This window comes from Pongo abelii, chromosome 17, assembly GCF_028885655.2.
Source record: "Pongo abelii isolate AG06213 chromosome 17, NHGRI_mPonAbe1-v2.0_pri, whole genome shotgun sequence".
NCBI classification, from domain to species: domain Eukaryota; kingdom Metazoa; phylum Chordata; class Mammalia; order Primates; family Hominidae; genus Pongo; species Pongo abelii.
Window position 1 is genome coordinate 61,054,152 of NC_072002.2, and position 19,233 is coordinate 61,073,384.

The following is a 19,233-nucleotide window of genomic DNA, read 5'->3' on the forward strand; positions in this document are numbered from 1 at the left end:
CTTACAGTTATTAATATAAGTTCTTTAAAGTATAAGTATTCCACAATACAAACATATACTTTAAAATACTTATTGATTGAAAGATTTATAAGCTGAGGTGAAACACTACACCAGGAATCAGGATAATCATAACCGCGAACTGAGTGCCTCTGGGTAACCTGTCCTGCTTGGCCCTTGGACGCATGTACAGAACAGCCCCTGTTCCTAACCACCTTTGAGGCAAGATGGACGGACATGTAACCACCCAAAATGCCCAATGAAAGAGATTGCCCATGCACTCTGTAACTAGTTCAGAGGAAGTAGGATTTAGGTTAAAGTTTGTACTTGCAAGTTAAAGAGGAGAGGGGTTGAATCAGGGAAGGCTGTCCTTGGGGGCATCCCTTACCTTCTCACAGTACCAGCCTCTGTTGACACCCACATTGCCATGCCCGATGGAGACCCGACTCAGGGGGCTAAGGAGGACAGCCAGCTCGATGTGGAAGATGTCCGTGCGGCCTCGGTCAAACACGCCGCCCTCCAGGAAGATTTTCCCACTGTTCTTATTCCCTCTGGCCCCATACATGACCAAGTAGATTTTGGATTTGGTACCAGCCCCCCGGACATCCCCAGTGAAGACGGTGACAATATACGTAATAGCTGGTGTGGAAACAACAGGAAAGAGAGTGTTCAATGTGAGCTGCATCATAATATCCCACCCCCTCCTCCCCTTCCTGGTTACAACACCCCCAAAGCCCTCCTCCTCCACACATCCTCTTTCCCCATCATGTCCTACTCCTCCAGATGCCACCTAATGTCCCTCTCGACCTCATTTCATCTTTTCCAGAGTTTGTGTGTCCAATGCATCTGAGTTTGAGAATAAACCGCACGTATTATTACAGGAAGCTGTCAGTGCTGATTAGAGGAAACTAACAAAGAGAAGGAGGAACTCGGGTTGGCTAAGAATAGTACTTATTATTAATGATAATTACTATGCGTACATTATTAATAGCTGCCAGATGAATTCTGTTATGTCTAATCTAATTATAATAGTCAACTCCATTAATGGAGATTTATGTTCAGGGCTATCTGATTCATTTTGTTTGCTCTTTTGCTGATAACTTAAAAACATAACTTTTAATAGAGGACATTAATGTCCTTCTTTGCTGCCTGATGTGGTAGGGTGAGGGAGGGTTGAGGGAAAGAGAGAACATTGTTGGTTGGGCCATTTGAGGTTCTGGTCTATCAGGAGGCAATATGAGGACATGGAATTCTGAGGAAGAACTAGCAAAGGGAGATTAAACTCTTAGGGCAAAGTAAAAGAAAATACCAAAGACAAACATTTGGACAGGCAATTCTACTAAGGACTGGCCTGGCCTAGATTTTTTATTTTATTTTATTTTTTACTTTTTTGAGACAGAGTCTCACTCTATCACCCAGGCTGGAATCTAGTGGTGTGATCTCAGTTCACTGCAACCTCTACTTCCCAGGCTCAAGCAATTCTCGTGTCTCAGCCTCCTGAGTGGCTGGGATTACAGACGTGTGCCACCACACCTGGTTAATTTTTGTATTTTTAGTAGAGACAGGGTTTCGCCATGTTGGCCAGGCTGGTCTCGAACCCCTGGCCTCAAGTGATCCACCCCCCGCTTGGACTCCCAAAGTGCTGGGATTACAGGCGTGAGACACCATGCCTGGCCTACATTCTTTAATTCTGTCCTGGGGTCTAAGGCAGTTGTCACTTTAAGCCTTGTTAATTCCCCCACCCATCCCTCACCCTACCATACCCCACACTCTTATCCCATAACCTCAGAGAAACAAAAATCCCAAATTTCTTTGAGTGATAATACATGCAACTACATGGGGGTATTATTCATTCTTAAACTTACATTTTCTTTTGTTCAGCATTTATTGAGTGCTTACTAGATTCCAGGCCTTTGGGAGTAAATAAATAAAAACGAATGGTCATTGCTCTAGAAAAAAAAAATAGGTCTCGAGCTTTATTTCTCTAAGATGCATGGACAAATGGTGTTCCCACATCAGACGTACTTTCATCGTTTAGGATATAAGCAATGCCCAGCTGCTATCATTTCTGCTCTTTTTCTACCACTAGGAGACATATAATATTCACACATTCAATAGGATTATATTAATTCTATTCGAGTATGTTTTTAAGTAAACTGCAAACTTTCATCTGTAGATGATTTGTGCCACACCTCACAATCATTAGCCCACAATGCTGAGGTTGAAAAGGACTGGAGCAGAGGAGCATTTAGTTTTCTGAACAGCAGCAATAAAGGTCTGCCAAGGAACATGGAGCAAAAGAAGGGAGAAGTTACCCAGGCCAGAGAAGGTCAGGGAGGGCTCAGAGGAAGTGACTGGAAACAGGAATTTGAGAGGCAGAAAGAAGAGAAAAGGCTTTGCAGGATGAAGAGAAGGCAGGTTCCGAGGACAGAGAGAGAGAAAGAGCAAGGCAAGCAGGGAGTTGAGGGGAGAGGGAAGGCATGGGAACAAGATGGAGGGGAGAATGGAAGGTGTGAATGTGCAGTGGGAGAGAGGGTGTGGGAAGACTCTGTGGGTAGGATAAATGGAGCCAAATTGGGGAGAAATGTGTACATTATACTACAGAACATGGATTTTCTCCCATGGTGAGTCATGGGAGTTCTGCTGCAGAGAACATTCTCAGATGTACACAGGATCAACGCTGATTTTCTAGAACATGCATGACCATGACTGCCATGCTGGGAGTTGGAAGTTTTCTGTGGAATTCATACAGGTTAGGGCTTTAGGAAGCAGACCAAATCCTGAATCTATCACTTGCCAGCTGTGTGCCCTTGGACAAGGCTCTTCCATTGTCTCAGTTTCCTCATCTGTGAGATGGGAACAATAACAGTTCCTACTTTATAGGGTGGTTGTGAGGATTGAAGGACACCATGTAGGTCAGCTACCTACCTAGAAGGCCTGGCATATACTAAGCACTCAATATCAGGAAGAGTTCAGAGTAAATCAATGTCCTGGGAAACATCCACGCTTGTCAGAAGTTCACATTCTGGCTTCATCCTATGGATAACTTCCTTTGCCCTGAGCAGTTAGTATCTGCTTAGCAGCATCCCCCAGGTCCTCTGGCAACAACAGAGCCCCAGGCTGCAACCCAGTGGGACAGAACAGTTTCAGGAGCAGGAGGAATGCTGACTGCAGACCCAGCTGGCTCCTGTTTGATCACAGGCCTCCAGCCCCACAGATGCCAACACCGACCCTTAGGCAGAAAGTGAAATACCCAAAAGAGTCTCCCCTTTCTTCAACTCTACCTGTGGTCTCAGCTCCGCCCACTAAGATATCCCTTTGGATTTTGCCATCGTCTTCGTCCAAGGCCAGCCAGCGGTTAAGGGGGAAGTCATATTTTCTTTTGTTCCCAATATCTTCAATGACAATCTGGGAAGGAGAAGAGGGGACAAGGATGTAGATAAGTGTTGTTGAGGGTGCACCTGGAGATCTAATCCAATCTTCCAATCACTTGAGTCTACTTTAAGAATGTACTGATATCTGCTTCGTGGCCCAAGGAAAGCTTATCACAAGGACACAACTGTGTCCAGGATACCTGGTAAAGCTTAGAATCATACAGGGATGACTGGCAATTACCTTCTGACTTGAATTACTGAGCCACTGCTCCCTCCACTGCTGCAGATCATTTTTTAAATTGAAGCAAAAAAATTGGCAGCATGTACCCTGTGAGACTTGTCACAAGAACTGGAAGCCTGGATTTGCAAACTGTGACAAAATCATCACTGTTCTCACAGGCTGAAGGTTGGGATTCTGACCTTATTGGTGAGAAGCAGAGCCCATGCAAGGGGAACTGCGAGCCCCACATCAGGCACAGTGAATCCTAGGATCTTGTGATCAGGTCAGAAAACATCAGCCACCAACAGTAAGGCTAATGGAATCTATGATGCCTCCCTCAGGGACTCCCATGTGAGCCGTTAGTGAGGCTGAGATAATTGTGCCTTCTAGAATACACCAAAGAGCTGAGGGGCCCTCTCAAAATGTGCCCAGAAGATCCAACTGAAAACTCGCTCTAGGATAAGTAGAATTGTTAATAGCTAGAATGTGTCCTCCAGTCATATTACAATATGGGCAGGGGGTAACCTTTTTACTGTCAACATGTATCTCATAACATCATGTTATATACCCTAAGTACACACAATAAAATTTATTTTAAAAATTCGATCACTTTAGAACAGGATTAAGATGATAAAATGCTACCAAGACCAAGCAAGCAACTGGTAGCTTTGTAAAATATTGAAGACTATACTGTAAAAAACAAAAGCATTAGAACAAAAACACACTTCCATGGTTGTCTCTATATATGTTCAAAGTGCACAACCCTCTGCTTTACATTATTCCTGCAGGAAATTCTGTCTCAAATGAATTTCAAAATATATAGATTTTGGCTGGGCATGGTGGCTCACACCTGTAATCCCAGCACTTTGGAGGCCGAGGTGGGAGGATCACGAGGTCAGGAGATCAAGACCATCCTGGTTAACATGGTGAAACCCCATCTCTACTAAAAATATAAAAAAATTAGCCAGGCATGGTGGCGGGCACCTATAGTCTCAGCTACTCAGGAGGCTGACGCAGGAGAATGGCGTGAAACCAGGAGGTAGAGCTTGCAGTGAGCCGAGATCGTGCCACTGTACTTCAGTCTGGGCGATAGAGCAAGACTCTGTCTCAAAAAATAAATAAATAAATAAAAGAATAAAAAGTATATAGATTTTTAGGAACGCATCTCTTGCATAAAATGCAACCAACTTGTATCAAAGACTCAGACAATAGGAATAAGAAAAGAAACCATCACATCAGGGCAGAGCTATACCAGGACAGTACCATCCAGGATCTGAGAATTGGACTAAGAGACTCCAATCAACCCTGGATGTGAGATGGGAGTTCAGTTATTACCCAAATGGAGCCAAGAATAAAAATAGAAGTGGGAGGAGGAAGAAGAGAGGAGGAGTAGGAAGATGGGAGATTTAATAAGCATGCCCTATGTTTCAGGGGCACCTTGACTATTGTCAGATACCAAGTCTGAACAAGACCCACCTCATTTAAGGTTGGGTAAAGGGAATACACCAACTTAAGACCTTGCAAATTCTTGAATCAAAGACAGAGAAGATCATTCTAAAGAATCAGAGGAGGGGCAAAACTCTGGAAAGAACCTAATATGGGACACACCAAAAGAACTCACACCATTCAAATGATGTGCTTAAGAGAATATAAGAAGATTTAGTCTTTATGAAATAGGAGTAAATACCTTTAAAGACAGATAAGACTACAATGAAAAGGCAATCAGATGAGATTAAAAAATAACTAAGTTAAGTAAGAAAGGAAATCAAGAAAAATAAAACTATACAGCAGCAAATAGATCAAAGTTCTTAAAATTCTGCCTGTTCTTTCACCAACTCCTGAGAATTTACTGTAAGAAATAATCATAGATGTACATAAAGATAAGGCACGAAACGTTTGTCACAGCACTATTTATAGTATAATAGTATACTGTATATATGTATATACACAGGTTGAACAACCCTAATCTGAAAACCGAAATCCAAAACACTCCGAAGTCCAAAACTTTTTGAGTGCTGACAACACACCAAAAGTGGAAAATTCCACACCAGACCTTATATGATGGGTCGCAGTCCAAACACAGTCAAAACTTTGCTTCATGTAAAAAATTATTGACTAAAACTGTGTAGAATTACCTCAGGGTACTTGCATAAGGTGTATATGAAACAAATAAATTTCATGTTTAGACTTGGGTCCCATCCCAAGATATCTCATTATGTATATGCAAATATTCCAAATTCAAAAAAACCTGAAATCTGAAACACTTCTGGTCCCAAGCATTTCCAATAAGGTATATTCAACCTGTATAGCATAATATACATTTTATATATTACATAATATACAGTATATAGCATAATTATGTCGTATAATAATTTTGAGGAAAAAATAGAAACATTTGACAAAAGGAGATTGGTTTAATAAGTCATGGTAGATCTAAAACACTTACTTCCATCATTAAAAATTACACTGGAGCCAGGCGTGGTGGCTCACACCTGTAAACACAGCACTTTCGGAGGTCGAGGCAGGCATATCACCTAAGGTCAGGAGTTCGAGACCAGCCTGGTTGACATGGTAAAATCCTGTCTCTACTAAAACTACAAAAATTAGCCAGGCATGGTGGTGGGCACCTGTAATCCCAGCTACTTGGGAGGCTGAGGCAGGAGAAGAATCGCTTGAACCCGGGAGGCAGAGATTGCAATGAGCCAAGATTTTGCCACTGCACTCCAGCCTCAGCAACAGAGTGACATTCTGTCACACACACACAAAAAATTATATTGTAAAATAGCCATGTCATTCTGTTTAAATAACATGGGGATATATGCATGCTATATTTAAAAATGGAAACAAGTTTGTAAAATATAAGTTTGTAAAATATTGTATTCATTATGACACCATATATATGGTGTCATATATACATGTACATACATGCATGCATGCACGCATATGTGCATACATGCATACATGCACGTACAGATGTGCGCGTATGTGCATACATATGCACGTACAGATGTGCGCGTATGTGCATACATATGCACGTACAGATGTGCGCGTATGTGCATACATATGCACGTACAGATGTGCGCGTATGTGCATACATGCACGTACAGATGTGCGCGTATGTGCATACATGCACGTACAGATGTACATATGTGCATATACGCATATATATGGTATCATAATGAATATATGTATATACATACACACGTATATATGGGGTGATAATATGATACATATATAGGTGATAAGTGATATATATATTAATTAATAGAAAAATGACTAGAGGATATTCATTCAAATATTAACTGGTTATGTTTGGGTGGTAAAATTACGAGTTTTTTTGTTGTTTATTTATATTTTCTAAGTGTTTTATGATGAACATGTATTAATTTTGTAAGAAAAAATAATTAAAAGAAATACATTCAGAATTGAAATATACATTGACAGGAGAAAGAAGTGGAACTCAGTGTGGAACAGCAAATCAATGATGTGGTGGGAATTTGACAAGTTCTCAAGGAATGCAAAAGAGTAGAGATGACAGGAGTAAAGGGGAAACTGCCAGTTTTGGAAGGTAGAGAATGGAAATCCAGTAGACGGGCAATTGGCTGTCCTGAGGAAGAGAGCAGAACAAATGCCACCCAAGCAAGAATCTAACATACAATAAGAAATCTCTTTTCTGACCTATAAATAAATTAATTATAAATAAATGAATAAACAAATAGCCTGCCCATCAGATAGAAGACACATACTGTGTTTCAGAGAAATTAAAAACAAACACGGAAGGAAGGAGGGAGGGAGGGAAGGAAGGAAGGAAGGAAGGGAGGGCAGGCGGGTGGGCGGGCAGGCAAAGACCCTACCCCTAGATGCTGTCTGGCAAGACTTTTGAATTAATATAAAGAAAAACATCTGCAAGCATCTGGCAGGAAAAAAAAAATTAGGTTACCCGGAAAAAAACGAAAGTCTACTTGGCCTCAATATCAAATTTCAGAAGTTAACGGAATACAATCCACAAGGTTTTAAAGGAAAACAGTGTTTTCACCCATAGATTTCACACCTTGCCAAGCTGCCCTTTGAGGGTAAGGCAACAAAGAAACACATCTCGGCATGTGAACCTCCTTGGGTAACCTTCCTGAGAGCACAACGCACCCGTGTGACCAAGAAGGAACCTGAGTTCAAGAGAGTGAAACCGTTCACCCTTTAAAGCTCCGTCCACTAAACCTTGTGTTTTCACTCTGCTGTCTTCCTTTTCAGAATGAAGAAAGTGGACTTCAAGGTACCTGTTCTGTGCCCCGCCCTGGCTGAGGTCATAAAATGCACAGGCCTCCTCTCCCCGCTTTGCCCAGCTAAGTAGAAAACCACCTAAAAACACACTTCTGCTGGTGTATTGGCTATTTGGATTCTGGACTCACGCCCTATTTCTTCTCCAATCCAAGCAGCAGTTCCACTTAGCCTCCTGGTACCCTGTTCAGTACCAGGCTTGCTGCTCTTAGGACCAGGCAAGCCCTTCCTTTCCAAAGGAATTTGGGCATTTCTTCCTTTGTTGATTCAATGCCCAGTCCCATGCCAAGAGCTAGGGAGGTGCCCTCAAGGAACTTTCAGACTAATTATGAAAAGAGGTGTGGCCATCACTAGGATGCTCACTCAACACCCTTTCCAATCACCTTCTTCCTAGTCCGCTTCTATTCTACAGGCTGAAAGCTAACCACCTGATTTCCCAGTTTTCACTGCAGCTAGGGTGTCCACATAATACACACTTGGCCAGTGAAATGTAGCCAGAAGTTCCAAGGAGGGCTCTGCTTTTTTCAAAATAAGGCATGATTTGCCAGAAAACAGTCTTTATCCCCCTTGTCAAAGCCTTTATCCCCTTTTTCTCTCCCCCTCTTTCTGTCTGGAACATAGATAAGATGCCTAGAGATTCAGTAGCTATCATGTGCTCATGAGGCAACAAATTGGAGGATGAAAGTCCCAGTGCTGGTGATGGTAATGCAGAGAGGGAGCAGGTGCCTCAGAAAGCAGCTGCACCAGCCCTGAGCTGACCACATTTGGATTTCCTGGCTGAAAAAATGCAGGATGAGCTGAAAAAAATAAGCTCCTAGTTGTTTAACACTGCACTTGAATCTTCTGATCCTTGCAGCCAAATATTTTCCTGATACAAGAAGATAAATAAAGTTAAGCAATAACAAAACCTCAACTATCAGACAGCCTCATTCTTTACAGTCAAGTTGTTATAAATCTGAGTTTTCTATTTTAAGCAATAAGACCTTTCTCAAAATACTTTTTCAAAAATATATAACACATTAACCTTTTCCTATCATTCTGTAATGAACAGAAATATTATACGTAGATGTCTTCATAACTGAGGGAAGTCTATGCAAAAGGCCGGTTGCCTGTTTTCTAACTGACCTCAGCCTGGTGTGAATTTTTAATATTCTTTTGGTATTTTATATCTTCTCTGACTTCCCCTTACTGTTCTCGATAACCCTACCCATTACAGTGCCTCTGTCCCCTTCTAATTTTCCGCTAGAGGTTTAAAATTACAGGAAACAAGTTTACTAGAAGGGATTACAGGTAAGCACTAGATTCTGAGTGCAAGTCTGAAGGGGTCTTCCTTCAAAATCAGGGCAAGTCCAGATAAAGCCAGGGACATGAGCTTTCTTTACAACTTTGAATGGGATACGTTTTAGCTGCTCAGGAGCCTTTTTGCTTTCTTCTTGATTCTTAACTTTGTCCTGGATAGGTGAAACTATAACACTTGAGATCCAGAAATTTGTGGTACAAAGCAACAGGTCAAGATAAGTCACAAGAAATCATACGCTTGGATCAAATGAATGCTATAAGCAAGCGGGGTTCTAAAGTTTCACGGGAGGGAGAGGTTCTGGTGGGCCAGGGTCAGGGAAAGCTTCGTGGCAGAGTCTTGAAGAATGAACAGGCCCCGGCTAGGTTCAGATGAAAGTACTGGGCTTCCTATAAAAAAGGATGAGTTCATGTCTTTTGCAGGGACATGGATGAAGCCGGAAACCGTCATTCTCAGCAAACTATCACAAGGACAGAAAACCAAACACTGCATGTTCTCACTCATAGGTGGGAATTGAACAATAAGAACACTTGGACACAGGGCAGGGAACATCACACACCGGGGCCTGTCAGGGGCTGGGGGGCTGGGGGAGGGATAGCATTAGGAGAAATACCTAATGTAAATGACAAGTTGATGGGTGCAGCAAACCAACATGGCACACGTATACCTATGTAAAAACACGCACCTTGTGCACATGTACCCTAAAAAGAAAAGAGAGAGAGAGAGAGAGGAAAAACAGAGAAAGTACTGGACTTCCTGTGAAGACGGTAACGTGAGTGACATCTTGGAGGCCATAAGGAGGGCAGAATGGCTGGCCATCTGGCTTAGGTAGAAGAGTGGATGCAGATGGATCTAGAGAGGAAAGCTGGGACTGAGATACAACCCTCTGAAGAACAAGAAGCCCCCCTTCCAAGGCCACAGGGACCACAGAGAAGCAGCTGAACTCACCTGGGACAGGAACCAACCTGAAGATCCCCCCTTATTGTTGTGGCCAACATTGATCTTCATCAGCTGCCCCAAATCCGGGGCATCCAGGATGAATCTGTCTTCAGCTCCCTTTTCAAAGTTGTCCTTTTCATTTTCTAGCCTACACTCCCCTGTATGCACAGACATACAAAAGAAATTACAAAAAGACCAGAAGAAAAGAATTTCCAAGCCTTCATGGTCCACCCACTGAAAGATGCTCTTCCAAAGTCAACAAGGGCAACTTCCTCCTGAGATCTAAGGGCTCCTTACATCCCTCCACTCTCTGAACAAGGCAGAGGTTTGCTTCATGTGTGGCTTGTGCCCAGGTCCTATAACTGAGCTTTTGATTTCTGCCTTACTCTAGAGTCCCGATCCTACTAAACCGAATTGTACCCCCATCTCTAGATCTAGGACCCTGCCTTGCTTTTGCCAGTTGCTTGTCCTGAATTGGAACAATAGCCACAGCAGTTGGTAAAGGGGCTATTGGTATTCAGCCTACAGACTTCCTTAGACCTGACTCCTTTTCTGGAAAACAGTGCTGGTGAGTATTAATACTATCAGATGCTGCTGGTTGTTTAACATAGTTTTGGGTTTTACTCTCATTTATTCCTCATCACAATTCAAGAAGGAGATATTATTAACTCTGTCTTGCAAATGAAGAAACAGAGACTTAGAGAAGTTAAATAACTTGCCAAAAGTCATGCAGGTTATAAGCACTTAGTTAGGACTCAAATTTTAACCTGTTCTTTCTGCTCTGCAATTTTCCATTATCGTGTATCTACAAATCTTATCTAGGCACCAATTTTTGCTGAAACCATCCTGTGTTCTTTCTTTTTAATTTTTTTTAAATTTTAAATTGTGACAGTTCAAACATACAGAAAATGATATAAGACATTCATGTCCCCACCATCCAGATTTAAGAGAGATAACAGATACTAACATTTTGTCCAGTTTTCTCCAGACCTTTCTCATTTCTTAAGGATGTAAAACATGAGAGATATGTCTAAGGCCTCACTGTCCATCTCTTCCCTTCTACTCCTTTCCCGAAATAAACACTATCTTCAACTTGGTACATATCATTCCCAAGAATTTTTGTTTGTGTATATATGTATCTATATAGAAGATATACTATTTATGCATGTTTTAGAATTTTACATAAATAGTATCATAGTACACACCTCTCTACCTCAAATTCTTCATCTGTACAATGGAGATAATAACAGTGCCTCCCTCATAGGATTTTACTGTGAGACTGACTGAATTAATACACAAACAGCACTTAGGACGGCTCCTGAAGTATGGTAGTCACTATTATATTATCATTGCTGCTGAGGTGGTTGCTATTGTTCCTGTTATCATTGTCACATACCCTTATGCTACTTGCTTTTTCTCAGTTAATGTTATCCTTTTGAGAGTACCTTGATGATAGTCATAACTTTAGTTTATTCATCTGACTGCTGTATAATAGTCATTGAATGAAGGAAACACTGTTGTCTATGCATTCTTCTACTGATGGACATTTAGGTTGCTTCTAATTTTTTACTATTGCAAACAGCACTGAAATGGACTCTTCTGTACCTATCTCCTACTGCACATTTGTAAGAACAGCTCTGAATAGATACCTACAGTTTCTGGACCCTGAGGTGTGCTCATCTTCAGTTTATTAGATGTTGCAAAATTTACCTCCAAAAATGGTTGTACTACATTAATTACCACCAGTAGTATATGAAGATTCCTATTCCCCACAATCATTATTAACATATATTTTTAAAATTTTTTATTCAATGTGTACCCAACAGCATCTTATTGTAGTTTTAATTTGCATTCCCCTACTTAATTTGGGGAGATTGAGAATATGTTCATGAATATCTTTTGGCCATTTAGGCTTTGCTGTTCTGTAATTTTTCCATTTATATCTTTTATTCCATTTTTCTCTTGTCTTGTTTGCCTATGTTTAGCATACAGATATTTTTCTTGTTTTAATAGACTTCAATTTATCAATATTTTCCTTTGTTGCTTATGTTTTTAATGAATTGTTTACGAAATCCCATCTCTAAATTGAGATTAAAAAGATACTCCTTTAGGGTTTCTTCTAAAAATTTTATATTTTTGCTTTTTCACATTTAAGTCTTTAGCCCATCTGAAAGTTATTTTGTGCGTGGTAAAAGGCAGGAATTTAATTTTATTGTTTTTCATATGGTTAGACAATTGTTCAAACACCATTAATTGAACATTTCATCTTTTCCTTCTGATTTATAATGCCAACTCTATGTGTGCTTCTAGACTCTTTATTCTGTTTCATTGCTTTATTTTGTTTATCCATCTAGCAATATCACACTGTTTTAGTTTTTAGAGACCTAAAATGTCTTAATATCTGGCAGGGAAAATATTCTCATATTATTAATATTGTTAGCATTATTTTCATTATTCAAAATTGTCTTGTCAATATTTAGCTCTTTATGGCTCAGCCCTACATGAATTTTAGTAGCAATGTAAACTGTGGGGTATTGCCTTTTAAGATTTTGACTGAAATTGTATTGCATTTATAAAACAACCTGGGAAAATTTGACATATTAATGAATTTGAGTCTTTTCTCATCCATGAACGTATTTCTCAATTTATTTACATATTCTTGTATATCCTTCAATAAAAATTTATAGTTTTCCCAAAAGGCTCTTTTTAACATTTATTCTTAGGTAACTTGTAATTGCTAATGTAAATAATATATTTTTAAATTAAATGTTTGCATGACTTATTTTTATTACTTTTTGTATGGTAATCTTATATCCAGCAACTTTAGTAACTTTCTCTTTCATTGGTTCTAATGGTTTGTAAATTCTCCTGGATTTTGTAGATGATCATTATTTTTTATGAAAATGAAAGTTTGTTATTTCATTTTCAACCATTATAGCTTTTATTTCTTTTACTTGCCCTTTTTTCTGGCCCTAGGACCTCTAGTACTGTGAAGAATAGAAATAATGAGTAGCTGGACTATTTCTTTTGTTTCTGGCTTTAAAAAGAGTGCTTTAAAGTTTTCAAAATTAAGCATGATATTTGTGCATATTTTGGTAGATAGCCTTATATTTTTCAAAAAAATTCTATTTCTAGTTTTCTATGGGTTTTTAAAAAGTAAATAATGCAAATTTTCCTGCATCAAGATAATTCTTTCTCTTTAATCTGTTACTATGATAAATTATATAAATAGACTAATGTTAAATTATCATTAAATCCCTGGAATAAACCTTACAGAGTAGAAATTATTTGTCATATATCTATATATTTATTTATCAATTTGGTGTGCTAATATTTAAGATTTTTAGGTCTTTCACATGACAAAATGCTTATCATCACTGGCCATCAGAGAAATGCAAATCAAAACCACAATGAGATGCCATCTCACACCAGTTAGAATGGCGATCATTAAAAAGTCAGGAAACAACAGGTGCTGGAGAGGATGTGGAGAATGGAGAAATAGGAACACTTTTCCACTGTTGGTGGGACTGTAAACTAGTTCAACCATTGTGGAAGACAGTGTGGTGATTCCTCAAGGATCTAGAACTAGAAACACCATTTGACCCAGCCATCCCATTACTGGGCATATACCCAAAGGATTATAAATCATGCTGCTATAAAGACACATGAACATGTATGTTTATTGTGGCACTATTCACAATAGCAAAGACTTGGAACCAACCCAAATGTCCATCAATGATAAGACTGGATTAAGAAAATGTGGCAAATATACATCATGGAATACTATGCAGCCATAAAAAAGGATGAGTTCATGTCCTTTTTAGGGATGTGGATGAAGCTGGAAACCATCATTCTGAGCAAATTATCGCAAGGACAGAAAACCAAACACCGCATGTTTTCACTCATAGGTGGGAATTGAACAATGAGAACACTTGGACACAGGGTGGGGAACATCACATACTGGGGCCTGTCATGGGATGGGGGGAGTGTGGAGGGATAGCATTAGGAGATATACCTAATGTAAATGATGAGTTAATGGGTGCAGCACACCAACGTGGCACATGTATACATATGTAACAAACCTGTACGTTGTGCACATGTACCCTAGTACTTAAAGTATAATAAATAAATAAATTAATTAATTAAAAAAAGATATTTAGGTCTTTATTCATAAATAAGACTAATCTGTACATTTCTTTCTCTTAATTTATCAGCCTGATTTTGGTATCAAAAATCATAAAATAAACTAGGACACATTACCTCTTTCCCTATTCTTTGGAACAATTTATATAAGATGGAGATTCATAATTTCTTAAATATTTGGTAGATTTTGCCTGAACAATCTTCTTGGTGTGATGTCTTAGGTGAATTTTAATTGCTGCTCTAATTTCTTTAGTGATTACAGATCTCCTTGGAAATTGGCTACAGCATGTTCTTAAAAGAATCTTTATAGGATGCTGAGATGAAAGATCAAGCTACATCATATAGTGTCAATCATAAGGCTTGGACCCCAGCCTCTTTAGTATGCTAGAGAAGACCCTCATGTTCCCTCAAGTATAAATGATGATGTGGCAGAAGAGGACCAAAGGCCAAGATTCTCCCATGTCATATTGCTATGGGACCCCAGCCCCAGGAAAGAGGCTAGCCTTCTCCAATAATGTAGCTTACACCTTACAGCCCAAGGGCCAGTGTTTCTCTCCCAGGTCTGCAGTCTTGCCCTGCAAGATCCTCCTGGAATGACTCAGTATGTGATGGGTAACAGGGACCTGCATAGTTGCTATTGCTACTGTCTCCTCTAGTTTCCCCGGATAAATTCTGTTCCAGGTGGTGGTGGTGGTGATGATGATATAACACGTGCTGTCAGATTATTCATATTATAATTTATTCTTTAATTACTTAGACATATGCTTTTTAATTTTTAAATGGGGTGAGATGTGGACATTTCTTCTAATTTTATTGCCTTATGATCAAAGAATGTTGTCTCTATATTATTGATTCATTTAAGTTAAGGCTTGCTTTGTGATTTTGTATATGGTCATTATATGCTTGATAAGAATGTGTATTCTCTACCAGCTGGATGCAGTAATCTATATACTCCCTTTAGGTCAAGCTTATTAACTTATTAAAGTTAAAATCTTTTCCACTCATACTAAATTTGTATGCATTTGGCCTATCCATTATTGAGAGTATTGTATCAAAATCTCCCACTATGATTCTGTATTTGCCAAATTCCTCCAAGAATTTTGTTAATTTTTGCTTCACATATTTTTGGAATATGTTGTTAAGTTTACACAAGTTCAAAATTATTGTATCATTCTTTTTGTCATTATTCCTTTTGTCATTGTCTAATATATTTTTATTTGAACAAAGTTGTTTGCCTTAAAGTTTCATTTGACAGATATTAATATAGCTATGCCAGAATCTTTCCTGTTTGTTAATGTTCTCCTGGTATATATTATTTCATCCTATTTATTCTCAGGCTTTCTGTATCATATACTGTATTTAAGCTGGATTTTTGAATTTTCATCTAAGAGAATATCCATCTTTTAAATGCTGACTTTGTTCTATTTATTAATACATTTGTTTTACTTTTTGCTATTAGCCATGTTTTTTCTTTGCTTCCCTTTCTTCATTTCCTTCCTTCTATTGGATTTTTATTCCCTTTTATTTCTTCCTTTGGTTTTCAAATTATACATTTCTGTTTTGGGGTGGTTACTTTTACAATTTTGATATGCATACTTTTTAAAATCTACAGTTAATCATTATCCCTACTCTCTTGGGAATGGGGAGATCAGCAGGGGCCAAGACCCTTACTATGTCTTAACTCTCATCATCCACTTTCCTTCTCAAATATTATTGATTTTAATTGTTTGAGGTCCACACTTCTTCATGCGGTGATGTTAGTCATCATTACTGTTGTTTTGTATAGTCAATGCTTGCTTAGATTCATTACACGGTTATCCATTTTTGCTCACCTTTGTTTCTTGTATCTCATTCCTTTCTTCTGTGTACAATTTCCTTTTTCTTGAAGTATATCCTTTAGTGGTTGTTTAAGCATATGAATGGTAAACTCTATTTATCTTTGTTTGCAAGGAAATTTGCTAATTTAGCCCTCACTCTGGAATGATAACCTAGCTGTTATAGAATTATGGGATGATATATAACCTTGCTTAGAATAGTGAAGATACTATTCCATATACTTATGACCTACATAGGTTGCTGATAGGAATTTGCTATCAATCTAATTATTGTTTTTATAGAAAGTAATCTGCCAAATCTGCTTCCTTTTAAAATATTTCCCTTTGCCTTTAGTTTTGCCACAATGTATCTAATTATCTGAAATTCTTGAGGATTTAATCTTACTGTGTGTTGTATTGATTAATGCTTAATTATGATGAATTATATATTTGAGTGTTTTCTAGTTTTGGAAAGTGAACCCATCTTCAGTATTTTATCTGTGGAAATTTCAGGCAGTCTTGCAAATGCTTTTGCCAAATATCTAAAGGTATTAGTGGCATGAAACCAATTTTCTGTACTTGAGGGAGAGGGGCTCCCAAATCACACTTGTAGTGTTAAATCAAACCTCAAGCCCACATGCAGTGCAGGCCTAAGGTATCAATTTCTCAGCATTTTCTTTTAATTTAGAGCTCTTGCCAAGAAACGTTTACTGTACTGATGAGCAAATTTTTTCCTGGTCTATTTTTTCACTGAAGATGCTCCTCTGAACCATCAGGGCTTCTGGCTTTATATTCAGTTTTAATTTCAAATCTCTTGACTCATGCAGGGCCAAGGTCTCATTTCCTGACCCCACATGGGTATGAAAGCTCATCCTCTAGATTGTTGAGCATGAAAGCTCTCTCCTTCCAGGAGCCACCACATCTATTCATAGTTAACACTTTGGTTTTGAATTCCCTCTTCATTTCTAGCACTGGCACCTGGAGATTTCTTTTTTTTTTTTCCTTATAAGCTTAGCAATTCATTTTGAATTCTTTAGTATATTGTTACAAAATTCACATGTCTTTGTAGCTTTTCCAACTCCTATGTAATTCTGCTAAATTGGCAGAAGCAGAAGAGAACCACCTGTCTCATTCTTCTGACCTGAAATTCCTCTCAACACCTACAGCTGTGTCTGAGCTCTCAGTTCTTGCTTTCCCTGTGAGGCCAAGTCAAATTCTATTCCCAGCCTCATTCTGTTCTGCCCCAAACTACTGCATTGAGTCAGGCCACACCCAGCCACATCCCAAAGTATAATTCAAGATGGGCATGGAGCTTAGGAAGATAGAGTAAGTGAGAATGAGTTTCCCAGAGATGTGAAGCTTGGGAGTTTCCATGATCTGAGATGCAGGACAATTGCAATGAACCCACAAACCAGCCATACTGTAATCGGAAAACACATCACACACATAAACTTTACAACACAAAATGAACACCTGCTGCCCAGGACAGGTCACTCCAAATCACATCACAAGAAGTGAGATGCTCAATAGAGGAGCCCAAAGTGGGGCTCAAGCTGCCTTCCTCTGCCAGGATTGTGGGAAGAACCCCATCTACAAAATAGTCCTGGGCTTGGCTTCTGAAAAAAATAATTCAAACCCATTACCTGTGTCTCCATACTCTCCAAAAATATTGATGAAGACATCAGCATCTGTCCCTGCACCAATTACATCACCAGTGTATACCTTGACTTCATACTTATTACCTAGGAACAAGGAGAGAGAAAAACCTTAGCTCATCAGGATCCTGAAAAGAGAATAGAGGCCTCAAATTAGCTACCATACCGTCTACACTTACCCCCAGCAATGCATAAATTGTCACCATTACTGTCAATAACAGAGCAAAAAACAAGTCAGTCCACATTGGTTCCAAATGGTCATTGCATGAATTGTCGTCATTACTGTCAACAACAGAGCAAAAAACAACTCACTCAACATTAGTTCCAAATGGTCATTGGATGTATGACCATCACTGTATGTGATGAATAAATCAGAGGTAGAGAAGACCTTCTGTTTTTATCTGCTAACATGTTGCCTTGAAACACAGGGATCAGCCCAGACCCAAGGTGCCACCCTGAACCAACCCCCACCATATCTCCCCTGAACTATTGAAATGTCTCTAACTAGGCCCTCTGTATCTCCTCTGCCTTTCCCAATCCGTTTTCCACATTGTACCACAGCATAAAAATTCACTGGGAAAACTGGATTCTGCAGATGAAAATCAAATTTATACGTAAATTGTCAAAGCCATAACCAATGCAAAGACAAGAGGCACCAATAGTGGCTGGCATGCTTAGGGCTCTTTCAAAGACCTGTATCTGCTTCCTGTATCTTTGCTCCATTCATTGAACAAAACTTAGTCCCCTGTAACCTCCAAATGCCTTAGCTTCAGCCTCAGCCATGGCCTTGATGGGAGACAAGGCTTGGTAAACTTGACAACACAATGAGACCTGCCCAGGTCTCCCCAGCTGGAGCCTGCCTTAGAGTGAGGAGCAAAGGTCAGGGGTTGGTATGTGTGGTCACGGGAAGGGGACTCCTCCAGTTTTTCACTGGGTGCCAACAATTCCAAGGGCTGAGACCACTCTCCCTTCCCCTTTTCCCTTCTTACAGTGGCTTCCTATTTTTTATGTAGCAGAATCCTTTTTTATAGGTGTATTTGCCCAATATGTGAAGCTGGTAAAAACTAGAGCTGTTCTAATCAAGGTGCAGAGTCCCAGCCCCTCTGCCCACCTGTTTCCTAGTGCCTTCTCTGAGCCCTGTCCCTGGCCCTTAGAGGTTTTTCTCTTCTGTATTCCTCAGCTCCGCTATGTTGCCTGTGACAATGATTTTTGAGTTTTGTCATTTACTGTCTTGTGTTGTTTGCTATTTCCTGCAGGTAAGGCTTCTAATTTCAAGTATTTATAGGAGGGCTGGGAGCAGGACTTCCTTCTCCTAGATAATCTCTCCCACATACCCTAGCACAGTGCTGGGCATGTACATTACAGTCTCATTAAGTACGTTGGAAAGTAAATTGAATCAAATTTCCTAAAATTCAAAGTCTCCAGGAAGTTGCTCAGGGCAAAGGACTGAGGTTGGAGAGATGAGGAGAAAACTTAATTTCATCTCTTCTAGAGGTGACACGGTACAGGATCCTGCAGG

General features: G+C 39.5%; 1 protein-coding gene across 1 annotated transcript in view; it reads right to left on the reverse strand.

The window, feature by feature from the left end:
• The window catches only part of LOXHD1 (lipoxygenase homology PLAT domains 1), a 181,934-nt gene that overhangs the window by 125,440 nt on the left and 37,261 nt on the right, over positions 1-19,233 (reverse strand). The window contains exons 5-8 of the mRNA XM_054537840.2: positions 17,703-17,801; positions 10,112-10,260; positions 3,282-3,405; positions 386-636 (exon numbers count right to left, since the gene is read on the reverse strand). Of these exons, the coding sequence (XP_054393815.2) occupies positions 386-636; positions 3,282-3,405; positions 10,112-10,260; positions 17,703-17,801 (623 nt within the window). The remainder of the gene's footprint in view (positions 1-385; positions 637-3,281; positions 3,406-10,111; positions 10,261-17,702; positions 17,802-19,233) is intronic.